This window comes from Spinacia oleracea, chromosome 5 (assembly GCF_020520425.1).
Source record: "Spinacia oleracea cultivar Varoflay chromosome 5, BTI_SOV_V1, whole genome shotgun sequence".
Classification (NCBI taxonomy): domain Eukaryota; kingdom Viridiplantae; phylum Streptophyta; class Magnoliopsida; order Caryophyllales; family Amaranthaceae; genus Spinacia; species Spinacia oleracea.
Window position 1 is genome coordinate 8309320 of NC_079491.1, and position 17416 is coordinate 8326735.

Sequence of the window (17416 nt, forward strand, 5' to 3'; positions counted from 1 at the left end):
CAAATTTTGGTGAAATAGACCTGATCAAGACGAGCCCGGCCTGGCCCGAAATTTTAATTTTTTTGGGCGGGTTTGTAAAACACAAAACTACACTTTCTAGTTATAAATTTGACACGGTTCGAAAAGCCCGGTATTTTAGGCCTGAAAATAGCGGGTTGGACACAATTTTTTGGCCCGGCCCGACATGGCAGGCTAATTTTTTATGCATAGGCCCGACCCGACCCGCAATTTGATCAGGTCTAGGTGAAATTAACCAAGTAAACTAGCTGACATTTACGATTCCGTAAAAGTTTTGACATAGCAAATTATTGTCACCCAAAAAAAAGTTGATGAAATAAAGACAAGATAGGTAAGCAAGTGCCCTTAATCTAGTATGTGGTGAAGCACATAAAAACAGCACGTAATTTGGACCTTTAATAATTAGCACCACGAACTGCAAAACAATGGATAAATAAAGGCACAAAAAGATTAAAGGTTTAAAGATCAGAGAAACAATTTCTGGATTTCATCCACCTTTTAAGACGAACAAGCAGTGGGAAGAGCCTTTTAAAAGCAGAATTAACACCTTATCTCATTAAAATGGTATGCTTTTAGATTGAGTAACTTTGCTTCTCATAACCTTTTGCTTTTCATGATCATACGCACAAGCTAGGGGAACTTAGTTGCAAATTGTAATTAGCATAAGTAGACGTATTAACTTCTAAAGCCTCGTCGACTAAGCGGAGTTTCTTTATCGTTTTTAGTCGTTTTGTTGGCAAGGTAAGGTTAGAACTAGAGGTGATCAAAATTAAGGTATGACCGGGCTTTAACACACAAAAAATGCCATATTCATAAATTTGGTACGGGCTTTGTGGGCCATATGGGCTTTTTGGGCCAGTCTCTGATTTTGGTCTTAAAATGCATATTTTAGGCTACCCAAACCCGGCTTTCTTGAGTCGGGTCGGGCTATAGTTGATCAAGTCTAGTTAGAACTCAAGTTGAGCCGCGCGTGCATCTCCGTTAACAATGACAGGAAGCAATTGTGAGGTCATTGTGAAAGGGATAGAGAAGGAGGTGCCAGTCCACGCCCATCTCACTTGTTTTATGACAGACTTCGAGCAAAATTTTAAAATGACGGCTCAAGCCCATGGGCCACAAGTCGGTTCTTCCTAATTTCACTCAGTTAAGGTGTTTTGTCATGCCGAGCTTTTTCCAAAAAATCTGACCCAGTTCAAGACTCACAATTGCATGCTCGTGTTGGATCGTACTTTTTTCCGTGCCCATGTCAGACCATGCTTTTATCGGGCTGGGTTGTGCCATCTTCAGTAGGAGGGAGAGAGAGTGGGGTTAGTTGTAGAAAACCGGGGGGAGGGCATTAGCAACTTTGGGTTGGTGATAGTAATTTTCGAGATTAGAACTGCGGTTGCAAAAAGTCCCTCATGCAGTATCCGGTGTATAACATTTTCTTCAACTTTTCCCTATGTACACATCAAAGAGAATATGAATTTCAACTTCATATTAGTCTATTCTCACTCTCCTTTAGCCTAATCGAGTAATAAAATCTCAACTCCGAATAATAACCATTGAGTGGGAACAAAAGCTCAAAATTGAATAAATCAGAAAAATATAGTATATCGTTCCAATTTTATCAGATGTCTGAGTCATAAAAGAAAACAGTGGACAAATACGCAAGCAACTTATCGGAAACTTTCAGAATCAGAAAAATAAGTATAGCACTTCTGGGACCAAAACTCGACTTGGCTTTACGAGTTGTGGCGAATAAAACCAACGTAAAAGAAAAAGAAACATAGGAGTTTCAACTTGTAACTTTGTTAGTGATAAAGTCACAAGCGTATAGATATGTTTCAGATGTGTTTTTTTAATCTGTTAACAAAAAGATATGCTCCAATCATTCATAAAGTGCAACATCCTCCTTTTCTTTCTCTCCTAATTTTAGTTGTTTTCAGCAATATCTTACTAGCCCTTGGCTTACAGACAGTATAAAGCAAAAAGATCTTCCTAGGCTAAAAGGAAACTTCTTAAGAAAGAAAAATCACACAAAAAAAGGTCAAGAAATTTGAAAAAAATAAATCAATAGGATTGATGTTTAAGTTACGCTTAATATTTGATTGATCAGAAAGTGACCCTAATCAGTAATCACCCAATCATATGATCCAATTCGGATTTATAATTCATCGATGTTGTCCCACGCTCCCATTTCCTTGGATTCGTGTAACTCTTTTGGTAAGACCGTCTCACACTAATTTATACTCTATAATGAGACATCAAAAAGCTATAAGCTAAAGTAACAAGTCATCTTCAGAATAAGCTAAAGTCACTGTGAGACCATCCCATACAAGATTTTTCCCTACAATATTAAGTATAAACTCTTGAAAAAGGTAAAAACATGCCTCCTCTTTTAGTCTTGGGTGTATGAACCTAATTGGTTAAGTTGCAAACCTTATAAACCAAGTCAACACTTTTTAGAAGCAACCTCTCTACTAACCCAACACCAGCAAAACGGTGGGACCTGTGCAAGATTATCTGCTGTTGTGACCATGTGGACTGTGATAGAGTGACATAGAAATATAACTGAAGGAAATTCCAATTTATTCATGCACTTCTAATCAGATTTCTTACAGTGGTTTAATAAAGGACAGGGTGGCTTATTGACTGATTCTTTCTTCTCTTGTTTTCCCACTTTTGTAGAACATCTATTACAGATCTTACCATGTGTAAACAGAAGGCAGTTCAGATCGAATTTCAGTTCGTTAGGAATTCTCTGGTTTAGGTGAAGATACGTCTTCTTCGCATCAGCTCCTTCTGGTACCCAACCAAGAGTAGTTGCTATCTGCAAAATCTGGAATGCATAATTCGGTTTTAGAGGATCTTCCAAACATGTGACATAGTCTTTTCACCAGCACATAAACTAACACTTACATGTGTGTCAACTGGAAAGTCGTCTTGCTGTAAATGGAACATGAGAACGCAAGCTACCTGAAAACCAATTACCAAATTATCACATAGCCAAACAAAAACTAACACAATTTTTCTATTACATCCATTCTTTACCATTTTTTTTTACCAAAAGACGCCAACTAATGTAGATGATTCAAACACCAGGAAGCTCATAACCGATATGAAATTGATAGAAGTAGGCACATGTCCATGTTTCGGTAATTATGCATACTATTCACAAACCCTTCTTTTTAACCACACGTCTTGCAAAAATTGCCTAACAAACAGCTACTACTAAAATCAGACACTATTACGCAATACATTCCTCCTGCATGACATAGCATCCTACAAGGCAAAATACAAAACAGAACTCACAGTTTTAGGCCCGATTCCTTTGAAAGAGGAGAGCTCGGACTTTATTTCGTCTATGGACAAGTCTCGCAAGTACTCTAAGCACAACTTCCCACTCTTCTCGTTGAGGCAACTCAAGATGTTTCTAATGCAGGAAGCTTTAGTTGGAGCCAAACCTCCACATCTGATGGCATTCTCTAACAAGTTTTGTTCAGCAGCAAGGACCTAAAATTTACAGAGATTGAGCCACAAACAGATTACACAGACAGCAACAAAAAGGAACAAGATTTCAAAACTCAAAAATGTCCTGAATGTACTCATGTGAAAATGGATACACCACACTTCTACGCGCTGTAAACTCAGTATATAAGAATCTAGCATTACCACAGAAAGATTTAAGATAACATAAACACTCTACCAATACTCGCGACTCTTATAGATGTAATGCTTCATAATAACAGTGAATTCAGGCCCTTAAATGTGTATTTCCTCTGGCAATGCATATAAAAAGTTTAGCTCAATAAGATTAAGGCTTAAACCATTCATGCATAACCTTGGGTTATCTGTATATGTGCCATAGAGCCAAAAAAAATCCTATATTTCACAAAAAAAATAAACGGCAGGACACATCAAAGAGCCTAAATAATCAATTACTACTTAAAAGTACTGCTTCAATCAAAAATCAAAGCAATTATTGCCTAACAACTTAATCTATAGTTCTTGAACCAGTATATAACCATAAATTTAGGATTTTTCCAGCAGAAATAGGCAAATAGCACATTCAAAATCCAGAAAAAAAATACAGTAAGCATCAAGTATCCAACAATTAAACCATAAATATTCAATGATAATTGATAATGAATTCCAGAAATTAATGCAACTTACAAGTTCCCAAGTGGGAAATGCAGCTTTAAGAGAAGCAAAAGCCTTCTGAGAATTAACATCAGTAGTATTCTGCGAAAGAACAGTGCTCACTAAACCATCCAAAACGCTCAATTTCTCAACTGAAACCTCTGATTTCACTGACCCATTAATCAAATTCGAAGTTTTAGGTTCTGGGTTTTGTCTTTCCTCGCGATACTTGGCGAATTCTTCAGGGAATCCATGAAATTCCAAGAGTTCATCCCTAATCGCTAAGCAATCTTCTGGAGTTGGTCTTGGGTGAGATGGGTATGGTTCAATTGTGGCTGTTTTGGGGGTTCTCTTGGTTTGAGTTGATCTGATTTTAGCAATTGTGATTTCTGCATGTTGTTTGTCGTTTTGGGGAGAAATTTGCTTCCTTTTTCGGGTTGGTTTCTGCATTTTTTCAACTGGGTTTGCAATTGGGAAGGGAGATTAAAATTGAAATGTCTACATTAGGGAATGTTATTATGTTTTTTGGGGTTTTCTCTTTCTTTTTCCTTTTCTTAATCTTCTTATTCCTTGTGTTTTTTTCTTAATACCACAAACACAAACTATGTTTAAGGATGTAATTAGCAATAACTAATACAGAGTATTCGGGCTCAACTTTGTACTATCTCCGTTTCAAAAAGATCTTTACAGTTACTATTTGCACGGACTCTAATGCAATATTTAACTACTAATATATCCAATTTCGTATGTGAAAAAATTATAAAAATTTGATATTCTGAAAATACATCCCGACACCAATCTAACAAGATCTTACAAGTAACGTTTTGATGTATATAATGGTGAAAATTTACGGTCAAAGTTTTTATACTTTGGACACATTTTCCAAAGCGTAAAGAATTTTCTGAAACGGAGGAAATATAAGGTTTCTCAACAAAATAAAGAGTTTTTCCTTACATGATGGACCTGATCTACATAAATAGATGCTACGTAGATATCGCACAAGGAAACATATGCATAGAGATGAACTAATAGTAGTATTGTTTTTTAACTTGAAAAAATATTTGATTAGTTTAAATGTGTGTAGTTTTAGATATATAATTATTATTTTTTATTCATAATAGGTGTCATAATTGTAAGATGCTTATATTTTTAATAAGATAATTGAATTTTGTTGTATTAAGAAATATAACTAAAGTGATTATTCTTTAATCTAAATGAATGAATAATTTGGGATTTCCCTAAGGAAAGAGCTCAAGAGCTTGATGACTTATAGATAATAATCTTTACTTTTTCGTTTTACTCGAAGTTTAGAATACTATGTAGGTTCCCAGTTATACTAGCTACTACGATTTTCATTAATCAAACGTAAACGAGCTCGATTTTATTTTGTTTTTCAAGGAAAATGAGCTCGATTTTTGAAAATCTTTTTTTCTCAAGCCACTACATGAGCAAATAGTTACGTTTTATATTGTTAAACCTTTTAATCCAACAACAAAATACTCCTCCCTCGGGAGAAAAAACCTATTAAAAGATAGTTTTTTATTATTAAAAAGTGATTGTGATTGCATTTATTGCACTAGCAAGTATAGTGAATAATGGACAAATTACAAGCATTTCCAAATTCCAACCCCAAATTGTTGGGGTCAAAAACTACATTATCCCATTCATTAAAGGTAGGCATCATTCGTGTACCACTATAGGCAATCACTACAGTTACTTCACTTAGGTTAAAGATGAATTAAGAAAAAGTGGGATTTCCTATTCATAATTATTCTCCTCCAATTTCACTTGTCAGATTCATAGTGAGGAGCAAAACAGATTGACTTTGAAATGTAAATTTGTTTAATTAATCTTATAATTATCACATCTTAACTCTTCAGGCACATAACTATCTCAACTCATGTACTATTTTATACGGAGTACACAAGTGTAATCCTTGATAGATAAGAGGGTGATACGAGATACATGTCACTTGTTAGAGTTTGTTGTCAAACCAACTGCAGAGAAAGTCAACTTTTGTCAAGTCAACGCTTAACATCTAATATCATTGCTCCACCACTGTCTCACGTTTTAGGTGCTATGTGATAAATAAATTTTGTAAATAATTATATAAATTTGATATTCATGCGCTTCATCATATACTTGTATGTAAGTTTATTTGTACAAAGTATTATATATGACATGCTTACAAGTCTACAACGTCAAAATCACTATCACTCCAATATATTTAGGTCACAATATGGAACAATTCCATCAAATACGGACCAAAATCTTCATTGAAGATAACATATGAAATTATTAACTAGTATTCATCATTCTATATCAAATAAAAAAACAAATTAGGAGTTATGATAAGTTACACGTCATTATCCTGAAATTTGTTTTTATGAAACTTCCCAATTAAAAATTAAGTCAATAGCAATTCAATACTATTAAAGTCATGTAGTCCATTTGCAGGATGTAACAACTTCTTTATTAGTTTAATAGGGGAAAGAATAAAGCATCATGTTATTTCATCCGTTTTCTAATAGTTGCAACACTTTTTTAAAATGACAAGTCTTTCTAACAACGTTACTGTACAGGGTGTCCTACCGGCATGGGCTCATACCGGCAGAACTCCCGTCAGCAAAGTCATCCAAGAGCTAAAACGAGTAAATAAACCGATTTAACTCTTACCAGCATTTCTACAACTCTCCTACCGACATTAACAGTTAGCCACGTGATCAAAGATCACCAAAAGGTCACCACCAAACAAGTCACTGTCCTACGAGGTAGAAGTTACTCGACCGTATAGGACACCATGTCTATACAAGGAAGACCTCATTTATTGCTACAAGGTACGAAAAACTTAAACACACTCTTTACTTACTATTCAGTTATATCTTAATTACGTTCAGTAATCTTACTTAGGCATCGGAGGGGGATCCTCGAACCACCCCGAGGCTAATTAATCCATTATGTTGTGCAGATCCAAGTCAACATCCCCAACGAAAGTTCACTATTCCACAGTCAGTTGTTCTTACTCCACACCCAGAACAGTTACGATTATGGTAATTTTGCACTATTAAATTTACAACTTTGTCCTTATTCCTCTAATTTTGCTTAATCTATATCCAAAATCCCACTATTTCCCCATTTTCTTAATCCCCACTTCGAATTAGAAAATGGAGGAAGTACTACTCTGTTTAGAAAGGGTTAAAAAGCAGTGACATAATTAATCTTAGTCAAAGCAATGAAAACAGGGAACCTTAACATCAAAGAAATCAGATTTCTTCATTCAATGTCTTCTTGTCGTCATCATTTCTTTCAAGCTCCAAAACAATAAAGAAATAAGTTGATCAACAACTTAATTCATACTCCGTACTCGGTACTACTTGATTCATAACTTTTGGTTCTCCTTTTTTTACCGAGTAATTGATAGTTTGATACATTTATTTTGTCGTGTTGGTTAATGAAATATTTAAATCACTAGCATATTTTATTATCAATGGTTAAAAATGATTAAAAAAATTTGATGATTACTCCCTCCGTCTCTTTTTGTTTTATATTTTTGGTATTTTTCACGCGTTTTAACGATTAATTAATTTGCATCGAGATTCCTCAATTTTTTTTATTTAAACAAGATAAATTACGTTTATTTATAATGTTTTCACTTTTATCAAAATTCTGATATTGGGAAATGAGAAAAATTTAATGTCCCAATAAAAAAGTGTGAAAATTTTAATATCCCAATGAATTTAATTGGTTAAAATAATAATTGGCCCAAATTTTGATAGAATAATAAGTCATTTATGTGATAATATAAAAGGAAATGTAAAGAACACTTTGAAAAACCCAAAAAGAAAAACGTAAAAAACAAAAAGAGACAAAGGGAGTAAATTTTTTTTGTAAATATAAATTACAATAATGATAAAGTCAATTATATGAGTAATGTCAAAAGTCAAAACGTGTTAACTATTTCATTTATAGATTACCTTGCCGGTGATTCAAATTACTCCGTACTACATCTCCATAAGTCCATGCTCGACTTGGTATCCGAGGAAAGTTCGCCAACAAGTGTTCCATATCTTCAGGATTTGAATCCAAAATGTACAGTTAAACACAAGTAACAAAAGTTAAACACAAGTAACAAAAGTTAAACAAACACTAGACATTCGGTAATGTAACAGAGACAAAAATTCTAGTGTTAATATATACAGTATCAGATTAAACAAATAAGATACCTTCCAAATCCATCCATATTTCCAAAATGTAACACTAATTATTTACAAAATCCACAAGTATTTATAAAAATCTGACAATTAAAAATAGAATTAATTTCCCCAAAATTCATAACCCCTTGACCAACAATCTAACATAGTCATCAATAATTACATCTTGATCTTGAACCCAAAATTTAATGCCCAAAAACAAAGTAAACCAAACTACCAAAGTCAAGGTCAAAACTCGGTCGTTTTACCAAAACCAGGACCAACCGCAACTCGGTTCCGAGTCCGACTCAGTCCACCATCCGGTTCCAGAATCGCCTCCCAATCGATCCCCTCCCCAAGCCCATCCTCACTCTCTATCCTACCTTTCAACACCACCAGTATCCGCCTTGCCTTCTCTTTTGCCCGCTCGCTACCGTTCTCCTCGACCTCCTTTAACACCTCCACCGCCCTCGCCTCCTTGGCGAGAGCCTTGAACCTCATACTACCGTGACTCAGCGCGTAAAGTGCTGCGACACAGTTTTCACGAGTTGACTCGGACTCAAACTCGCCCTTCCCTTTTCTTAACATCCACACCAAATGCTCCACCGCATTCCCATCCAACATCGCCGCCTTTCCTTCAGTACTCGCTGCTAATTGATACAGCACCAGTAAAACTCTCCCGGCGATAGACTCCTTCTCCTGCCGCAGCACCGCCAACAGCGGCGGAACGGCGTTGAATTGCTTCACGAGCTTAACTCTGTTGCTATGATCAAGCGATAAATTATAAAGCGCGAGCGCCGCGTCACTCCGAGTTCTCTCTGAGTCTGACCTTAACAAGCAGTTCAACAATGGCGGCAAAGCGCCTAGAACACCGATTGCAGTCCGATTCTTCTCTTCCAAGGAGAGAGAAAATATCAACCCCGCGGCGTGTTCTTGGGCCTCTGACAATCTCCCTCTCAACAACTGAATCACCGTAGGAACAATTCCTGACCGTACGATCTTCAACTTGTTCGACTTCTCAAGCGACAAATTCACCAGCGCAGCTATGGCGTTTATCTGAACTTTCTCGTAGCTCGAGAAAAGCAGCGATCCTAGAGCAAGCAACAACCGCGGCGTACACACAGAAACCCGAGCTTCTTCGTCATTTCTCGTCGCTTTTCTCAGCGAAATAGCGCCCTGCTCCTGCTCGTACGGGTCACAGCTCTTGAATTTAGATATGAATTCCTCGTCGTCGGAAAAATTAGGGTTAGGGTTCATCGCTTCGTCAGAAACTAGGGTATCCGATGAAGAGGTATGAAAGGGGGACCAACAAGAAGCAGGCCGAGTGGTGAACGGCAGCGGCGTAAGCGGACTAGCAGCCGCAATCACAGACTCTTCGGAGCTCGTCGACGTATCGAACCGGTTGGCCCGGTGAGTCAACTCGGTGACGGCGTGTGATAGGTCCGGGTCAGCCTTATCCTTTACCGAGTCAATGAGGAACCTCTCCGATGGCCGAATCAAACCATTTTCTCTCTCCTCTTTCTCAAGCAACTCCTTCACAATCCTCTCGACGGCGACGTTCTCCTTTTCCTGAGGTAAAGCGACACCGTTTTTGGAGCACCAGGTGGGGATAGCAGTGCGGAGGGCCAAATTGGGGATTTTAGTGGAGAAATCAGGGCGGGTACCATCCGGGAAATCCGGCTTAAAGTTATGAACCTCACAAACCTCAGCACAGAGGCGGTCGACGGTGTGACCCGACCCTACAACAACCGGGTCAGTGAAAAGGGAGTTGCATATAGGGCAGATGTATTCCGGCGGCGGTGGCGGTGGAGACTGAGCTTTTGATGACGAACGTGAATGTGAGTTTCTGTAAAATGAGAAATTTAATTTGAGGAATTTCCCATTTCCCCCCATAATTAATTAATCAATTTGATTTTGATATATTGATTCTTTAATTCAGGTTTTCATTGGTTGGCAGAGGAGAGAGAGTGGAGGGAGGGCAGGGGAGGCCGGGAGGGGGGGTGAAGAGGATATTTGAAGAGAGTATATTAAGGAGGTTGAGAAGAGACTGAGTCGTTGCAGATGGAATTTTAGTACTCGTATTATCGTATAGTGATCGATGATTGACTAGCTTTGAGGGTGAGACAACAAGAGGATTACAAGAGAGAGGGTGTGGGAAGCAACTACTTAAAAAAAAATAAAAAAAATCTAGACACTACTTTTTGAAAATGATGGTTAATGTGTTCATGTGGTCTAAATGTGGTTGTGGATCGGGCCAGCCCGAAACCCGACCTGACTCGGCATGAAAAAAAGGCCAGCCCGGCCTGAGCATGAATAAAGTCTGGCCCGGCACGAAGTCGTGTGCCGTGAGCCTTAATTTTTTTGGAAAAGCACGACAAGGCACGGCATGACTCCACCTGGCACGAGAAAGCACACTGAATTTAGTAAAATTAACCTTAGGCACGACGGGCCGGCGCGAAAGCTTGTGGGCTCGGACCGGGCTTGGGCCTTATTTTGAACTTTTCGGCCCGACACGATAGAATGTGGACCTTCTGTGGGCCCGACCTGTTTAGGCCCACGGTCATCTTTAATGTGGTCCGGAATTAAAATTACACGCATAGTATCTCGAGTACTATTTAATTACACATACATTCATGTGTTCATTTGATGCGGAATTAATAATTACATATATAGTATATCGAGTACTATTTAGTTACACATATGGTGTAACAATTTAAGATTATTGAAATTTAGCATTTGAGATTGTATAATGTCAATAATACAAAATTCAATATAAATGATAAACTTTCTGACTTCTGAGATGGTGCTAGTGTTATCAATGAATTGCATTCAAATCACCTTTATGTTGGAGACTCGGAGGAGTATTGTTTTTTAAGTTCTTTAATTCACCTATACATGTAATTCATAATGTTCCATAAAAAGTGTTATCTTTTTTAAGATAGGTAATGCATTTGTGGAAATGTGAAATGGGTTTAATTTGATGACGGATGAACAATGAAAAATGACATACTTCCTCCGTCTTTTAATACTCGCAACGTTTGTTAGTTTCACGCATGCCAATGCACAACTTTGATCATTTATATCTTAAATTCTCTTTATGCAAAAATTATTAAAAGTTTATATTTTGAAAATACGCATTGAGACGAATCTAACAAGATCTCACATGACTATGTTATATCTTATATAAAAAGCACTAAGAATAGTCAAAGTAGATTATATGAATAGTGGCAAAAGTCCAAACGTTGCGAGTATTAAAAGACGGAGGAAGTATTCCGTTATTTTACTATCGTGTTAGAATCCTCTCTATTTCTTTTCGGATACAACAATCCTACTACTCCGTAATTTGTATGATTAGTAAGAGATACGGATTACTCCGCATTCCATACTACGGAGTACGTAAGAAAGATTAAGATAATGGAATAATCTGTTTTTTGTTTTCAGTTGGGAGCAAGATATTCAGTGAGATTTTTCCATTAACAAAAAAAAAAATTGGTGGACTTTGTATTAAAATAAAGAGTTTGATGAGAACTAGGCCTCGTGCTTTGGGTGATGTGGTGTTTTGGTGGAATAGATTAGTAATTGGTCCATTCTAATTTGTCTAGTGTTTATTGGTTGTGTATTGTATGCTTGAATTGGATGATAAATTTGACCATGGTGTGGTCAACAGTCAAGACTCAAGTGTATTAATTGGGTGGAGAGTCTGAGACTTCAAACAGGGTTTAAGGGTTGAGTACTTCTTAAGAGTTTCATTAAGACGGCTAATCATAACATTTTAGCATATTTAAATCATGATTATACATACCTAATAGGTTCATAGAGTTCTACTTGATATGTTAGTCAATATTCCCTCTGTTTCTTCAATTTGAGGCAGTTAGTCCCAAATTACATTTGATTTACTTATTCCCTCAACAATGCCCAACAACCTTTTAAATTTGACTTAACTTTCTTTTTTGTAGTATAGTGTTGGAAAGTTTAGTTTTAGACTATTGAACTTTTTCATTGACTTTTATATATACAAATAGGATAATTTTACAACGGCTACACTAATTTTGTAACTATTGTAATCTTTTGATCTGAATCGTTCATTCTTCGTTTTAAATCTCCACCCTCTATTTCATTGACTAAGGATTTTGTTTTTAAGGAAAATACTTAATTACTCTCTGTCTTCCTTTTCTTCCAGTGAAGGCCTGCTCAGTCTCTCTCATTTTTGTGGAAATAGGAGACTTAGATATGTCAGTAAGTACTACGTAATTAGTAGAACAAGATTGTGGCCATTTGATTAGCACTATGACTGGACCTCTGAAAGATTATTTTTTTCATTTATTTTACTTCGTTTATATTGGATAACTTCCGATTCTATATACCATGAGTCCATGACTCAATGAATACTTGATGGATGTAGAAGGAAGAGTGGTTACTTCAACCTTAAAAATGAAAGTTCATTGTCACGAAATTTATAGTTGGGATTTTCTTCCACTGAATGACGCCATCACTAAATTTCACTAAGCAGTTTTTTTCCTTTTTTTTCTTTTTCTTTTTGAAGGGAAATTAATAACTGAATTCCATGAAATTTTTGGTCAAAGAATCTAACGGATAAGATTAAGTCTATACAATCAAGGGTCCTGATTTTTAACAATTACAATGGCTACCGATTTTATATAGCCATTGAAAAACTTTCCCTACAAATAATAGTAACTTACAAGTCGTGAATCAAAAATAATATTGTGTTTTTAGAGTGAATGTGATGTTTCTATAATTGTCCTCACATTATCCATAAGTTTCATACTTCGTATTATATACGTACTTTCTTCAGTGTAACCTACTCTCTTTGCATAAATTTCAAGATTAGCCTCCTCTTTTTAACTTCATCAAATTTTTTTGTGACAGGAAAATGTAACGTACTTTCTTTACATAAATCTTCGTATCATTTCACCTCCAACTCTAATAAAACAAAATAGGATTGATTTTCTTACCTGCTAATCGCAATAATGTCTGTAATTATTGAACCCTCTAATTAATAAAATCCAGCATAAAAGTAAACATGGTCCAGTTCATTAAGAAAAGGGGTTTGGATTGACTGTGGGTAGGGACAAAAAGGTGGGAGAATCATGTGGATGGATTATGAATTTAAGATGGCCGATCTGCTCAGATATTCCAAAAGGTTTACTTCTTTATTCAGCTACGAATTTTGTTTAATTTTCATCCTTCTTCTTCTTGTATTTTTCTTCCCATTTTATTCCTAGTTTTTGTAATATATACTTGTTCATCTAATGAGTTCAACGTGACATTGTTTTCTATTATGACTTCACTCCATATGTTATGTTGATGCTTAGAATTAATCCCTTTCTTGCTTATATTTATAAAAAAGAGTGGAATCTTATTTTTAAAACACAAAATTAAAATTAGGGATATCATCAGTTCGGAAAGTTACATAGAATATGAATATTATAAAGTCTTGAAAGATAAAAGTTACTTACGGTAATTTATGGTAAGGAAATGATAACGATAGAAGTGTAGCGTACGGAGTACTAGAGTGTACAAATATGAGTAGATCTGTCCAACGGGTCGGTCGGGTCGGGTTGTACAAAAATATTTTCGGGTTCTGTTGAATCGGGTCGGTCACTTTTGGGTTCGGGTTTACAATGCTTGTTCAAGACCTAGAACTTTCGAGTTCGGGTCGACCCAACGGGTTGAGAGATTTTAAAACGCACATTATATTTTCATTAATTTGGGTGATATATAAGGGTGTGTTCTATTGACCTGATTTTCACTTATTTTTTCTGAACTTATCTTATCTGAACTTATCTGAACTTTTTAGAACTTATCAAAACTTATTTTAGTTATGAATTGTACTTGGTCAACCCTTATTTTTCCTGAACTTATCTTATCAGAACTTATCTGAACTTAACTGAACTTATTTTTTCTGAAAAAAGTGAAAATAAGGTGAACAGAACAGGGCCTAAGTAAGCAAATTATGGGTACAAATTAACAAATTTTCCTACACAAGTTTATATTTAGACAAATTTAATCATAAAATGGCGTATAATTCAAATTAAAATCATATTACACACAATAATAGTAAAAACGTGTTTATTATGCTTAAACTTTCTCATAATCTCATTTATTACTATAAATACAATGATTTCCAATCGGTCAGTTCCAAAACGGGATCGGTCGAATTTTGACCCATTACTTTTCGGATTGCTCGGGTTCGCATAAAATTGGATTACGGTTCACAAAATCTTGTTCAAGACCAAGAATTTTCGGGTCAGGTTTTTTTACTAATATCTTACATTGAATACGTTTTAAGACCATTTACCCAAGAACACAATCTCATAAAATTGAATACTATGGATTATTCCGCATGTAAATTTCTTGGTCAAAGTCTTGACCGTTAGGGAAATCAACAAGTTGCTTTTTAAGTTACTTGAGTATTGTATAATTTAAGTTCCAATTTTCAACCTAAGAATTCAGCTGCATACTTTTTAATTTTTATTGCTACGACTAAATTATATGTCAGATCAACTTGAATATATGGTTTCTTTTGGTCCATATGTTATCCTGATTGGGCCACTACTCAGTCGGTCCAAAAATAAGCAGCTACGCCTAATTGAAATAGGTCCATTCATTCCGGGCTGTAGAAGATCCATACATGGCAGAACCACAGTGTGTATTCATACTAATTGAGGTTGGCATGAGTGGTTAAGGGCCTCTTGCTCCTTAACCAAGGTCTCGGGTTCGAGCCTTGGGAATGGAAAAAATCTCAACTGGGAGGGATGCTGCCCATCGAGGTACCCATACAAACTCCCGCGGAAGATTAGTTCACTCGCCGAAGGCGGTGGGAACTCCTCGTAGTAGAACCCAAAAAAAAAAACAGTGTGTATTCATCACTGAATGGGCATTTATTTCGGGTCGGTCAGCTTTTAACCCATGTGTTTACTAAAATAATCTCCGTTGTCCCAGACTCCCACTCACTAACTTTTCTTTTCGTTATTTCATTTTTCTTTGTGCAATCTTTTATTTATTTTTAATGCAAGCATAGAACATTAGATTAAAAAGTTCAAAAGGTTACAAGAGAACGTTCAAGGAAATTTATCCTTCAAAATTACATTCACAACAAACATAGGAGGGTTGTTCAAAACACTTTAAATTAACGGTTTTTTCATGAAATGCCCCTGAGGTTTTAAAAAACGCACCAAATACCCTCGCCTGTTTCGATTCACATAATATACCCCTATTTATCCGTACTGTTCATGACATGCCCCTGTTAGCTAACGCCGTTAGTCTGCCGTTAGTGGTGTTTTACTTATTTGCCCTTAATTTTGGTTTAGCGCCATTGACTTCCTTCACTTTCACAGAAAGACCAAAAAAAAAAAAAACCGTTCACATTTTTCTCTTTCTCTCTCCTCTCCCCTGTTCTTCTTCAAGCTCTAATCCTACTCAAACCCTAGAAATTCTGGGTAGATCTTCAATATTTTTGTGAATTTTGCTGCGCACCTTAAAGGCGAGTTCGTGGGTTGTGATTTTGCTTCAATCGCGACAAAAAAGGGAGAAACTTGAGGCGATTTCCAGTTGAGTTAGTGTTGAAGAGGAAACGGAATTTAAAGTTGGTTAGTCTACTTCCAGGTAATAATCTCTTCTCCTCTGTTTAATTTTGCTGGTAAACTTGTTTTTTTTTCACGAAATCGATTAGGGTTAGGGTTTGTGAAATTGTCAGTTTTTTTTTTAAAATTGCGCAACTTTCTTGTTGGTTATTGGTCAATTGTGGTTGTTGGAATGAAAATTGATGTTAGTTTCATTATTTTTTCCCTTTAGGATGAGTGCTATTTGGTTGTTACTACGTTATGGGTCACATAGTTTTGATATTAGAGTGGGAGACATGGAAAAATATCGTTTGTTGAAGTTGTTTCTTGATATCTTTGAGGAATCAGTTAAGCAAGATGTTTTTTTGCCTAGTACCTTTAGCTTGTATGTTGAGGGTCCTTGTGGTAAGGTTGAATTGAATGATGATAAGACTTTAAGGCTTCTGTGGGGATGGAATTGGGGTAAAGACACTGCTGAAATTTGGGTTGAGGGAACAGATAAACCAGGATTGGTGTTTAGGAATGCTGTTGCAACAATTGAGAATCATAGAAAGGAAAAAGAGAGACAACTTAAGGAGAGACAAGAGGAACTGTTGAGGGCTCAAAGAGAGGAGGAAGAGGCAATGAGGAAACAACAGGAAAGGGAGGACATTTTGAGGGAAATACAGGAACAAATGGAGTACACTGTGGCTATGGAGGTCCCTGTTGTTGATTGTGAGGACATGAAGGTTGAGTATGTGAGAGTCATTAGCAAAGATGATGCTGATGAGGTGTTTCCAGGTTGCTCTCAACCAAAACAAACACAAGAATCCCCAAAGAAACAACCCACCCCACCCAAACACACAAATCATGTTGCTTCTAAGTCAAAAGGCAAGGATAAGCCTGCTTCTAAGAAACTAACCCCCAAAAGGAGGGCATCAGCTAAACAACCCACCCCACATAAACAACCCACCCCACCTAAACAACCCACCAAACAACCTACACCACCACCCCCACCACCCCCACCACAGAAAGAACCCACCCAACCAAAACAACAACAACACACACCACCACCAGAACATCCCACCTCTCCACCACAACAACAACAACACACACCACCACCAGAACATCCCACCTCTCCACCACAACATCACACCCCTCCACCACCACCACAAAATCCCACTCCACCATAGAACAACCAAACTGATGAGCCTAACAATCAAGCACCACCTGATCAAGCTCAGCCAGTGAAAAAGAAGGGGGGCAGAGCTAGACCTGAGGGGTTTAGGGTTAACAAAGTCACTGCTAAGAAGGCTGGAACTTGGGTTTCCAAGGGAAAGGGAAAAGGGAGAAAGGGTACAGGAAGGTCTAAGACACCAGGGGTTTTTGCTGATGTTGGTGAGATATGTTCAGAAGAGGAGAGTGAGGATTCTGATTATGAGGAATCAGATTCTGAACAAGAGGATGTTCTGAATGATTGGATTGATTCTGATGTTGATGATGAGGTGATTCCTGATGATATTC

At 36.8% G+C, this 17416-nt stretch overlaps 2 protein-coding genes across 2 annotated transcripts; both read right to left on the bottom strand.

Annotated features, from left to right (window-relative positions):
• Positions 1-2273: 2273 nt before the first annotated feature.
• Positions 2274-4701, bottom strand: LOC110788081 (putative DNA glycosylase At3g47830). The gene is made up of 4 exons (XM_021992725.2): positions 4174-4701; positions 3313-3513; positions 2920-2976; positions 2274-2839 (listed from the first exon to the last, which is right to left on the bottom strand). Exons 1-4 carry the CDS (start codon positions 4588-4590, stop codon positions 2603-2605), a joined length of 912 nt encoding a protein of 303 aa, XP_021848417.1. The 5' UTR covers positions 4591-4701; the 3' UTR covers positions 2274-2602.
• A 3602-nt stretch (positions 4702-8303) lies between these two features.
• Positions 8304-10465, bottom strand: LOC110788108 (U-box domain-containing protein 38). The gene has a single exon (XM_021992749.2). It carries the CDS (start codon positions 10221-10223, stop codon positions 8580-8582), a length of 1644 nt encoding a protein of 547 aa, XP_021848441.2. The 5' UTR covers positions 10224-10465; the 3' UTR covers positions 8304-8579.
• Positions 10466-17416: the final 6951 nt, after the last annotated feature.

Coding starts and splice junctions, on each gene's coding strand:
- LOC110788081 (XM_021992725.2), bottom strand. CDS start 4,590: ATGCAGAAACCAACCCGAAAAAGGAAGCAAATTTCTCCCCAAAACGAC. Junction 3,514..4,173: donor CATTTCCCACTTGGGAACTT/GTAAGTTGCATT, acceptor TGTAAATTTTAG/GTCCTTGCTGCTGAACAAAA. Junction 2,977..3,312: donor AAGGAATCGGGCCTAAAACT/GTGAGTTCTGTT, acceptor ATTGGTTTTCAG/GTAGCTTGCGTTCTCATGTT.
- LOC110788108 (XM_021992749.2), bottom strand. CDS start 10,223: ATGGGGGGAAATGGGAAATTCCTCAAATTAAATTTCTCATTTTACAGA.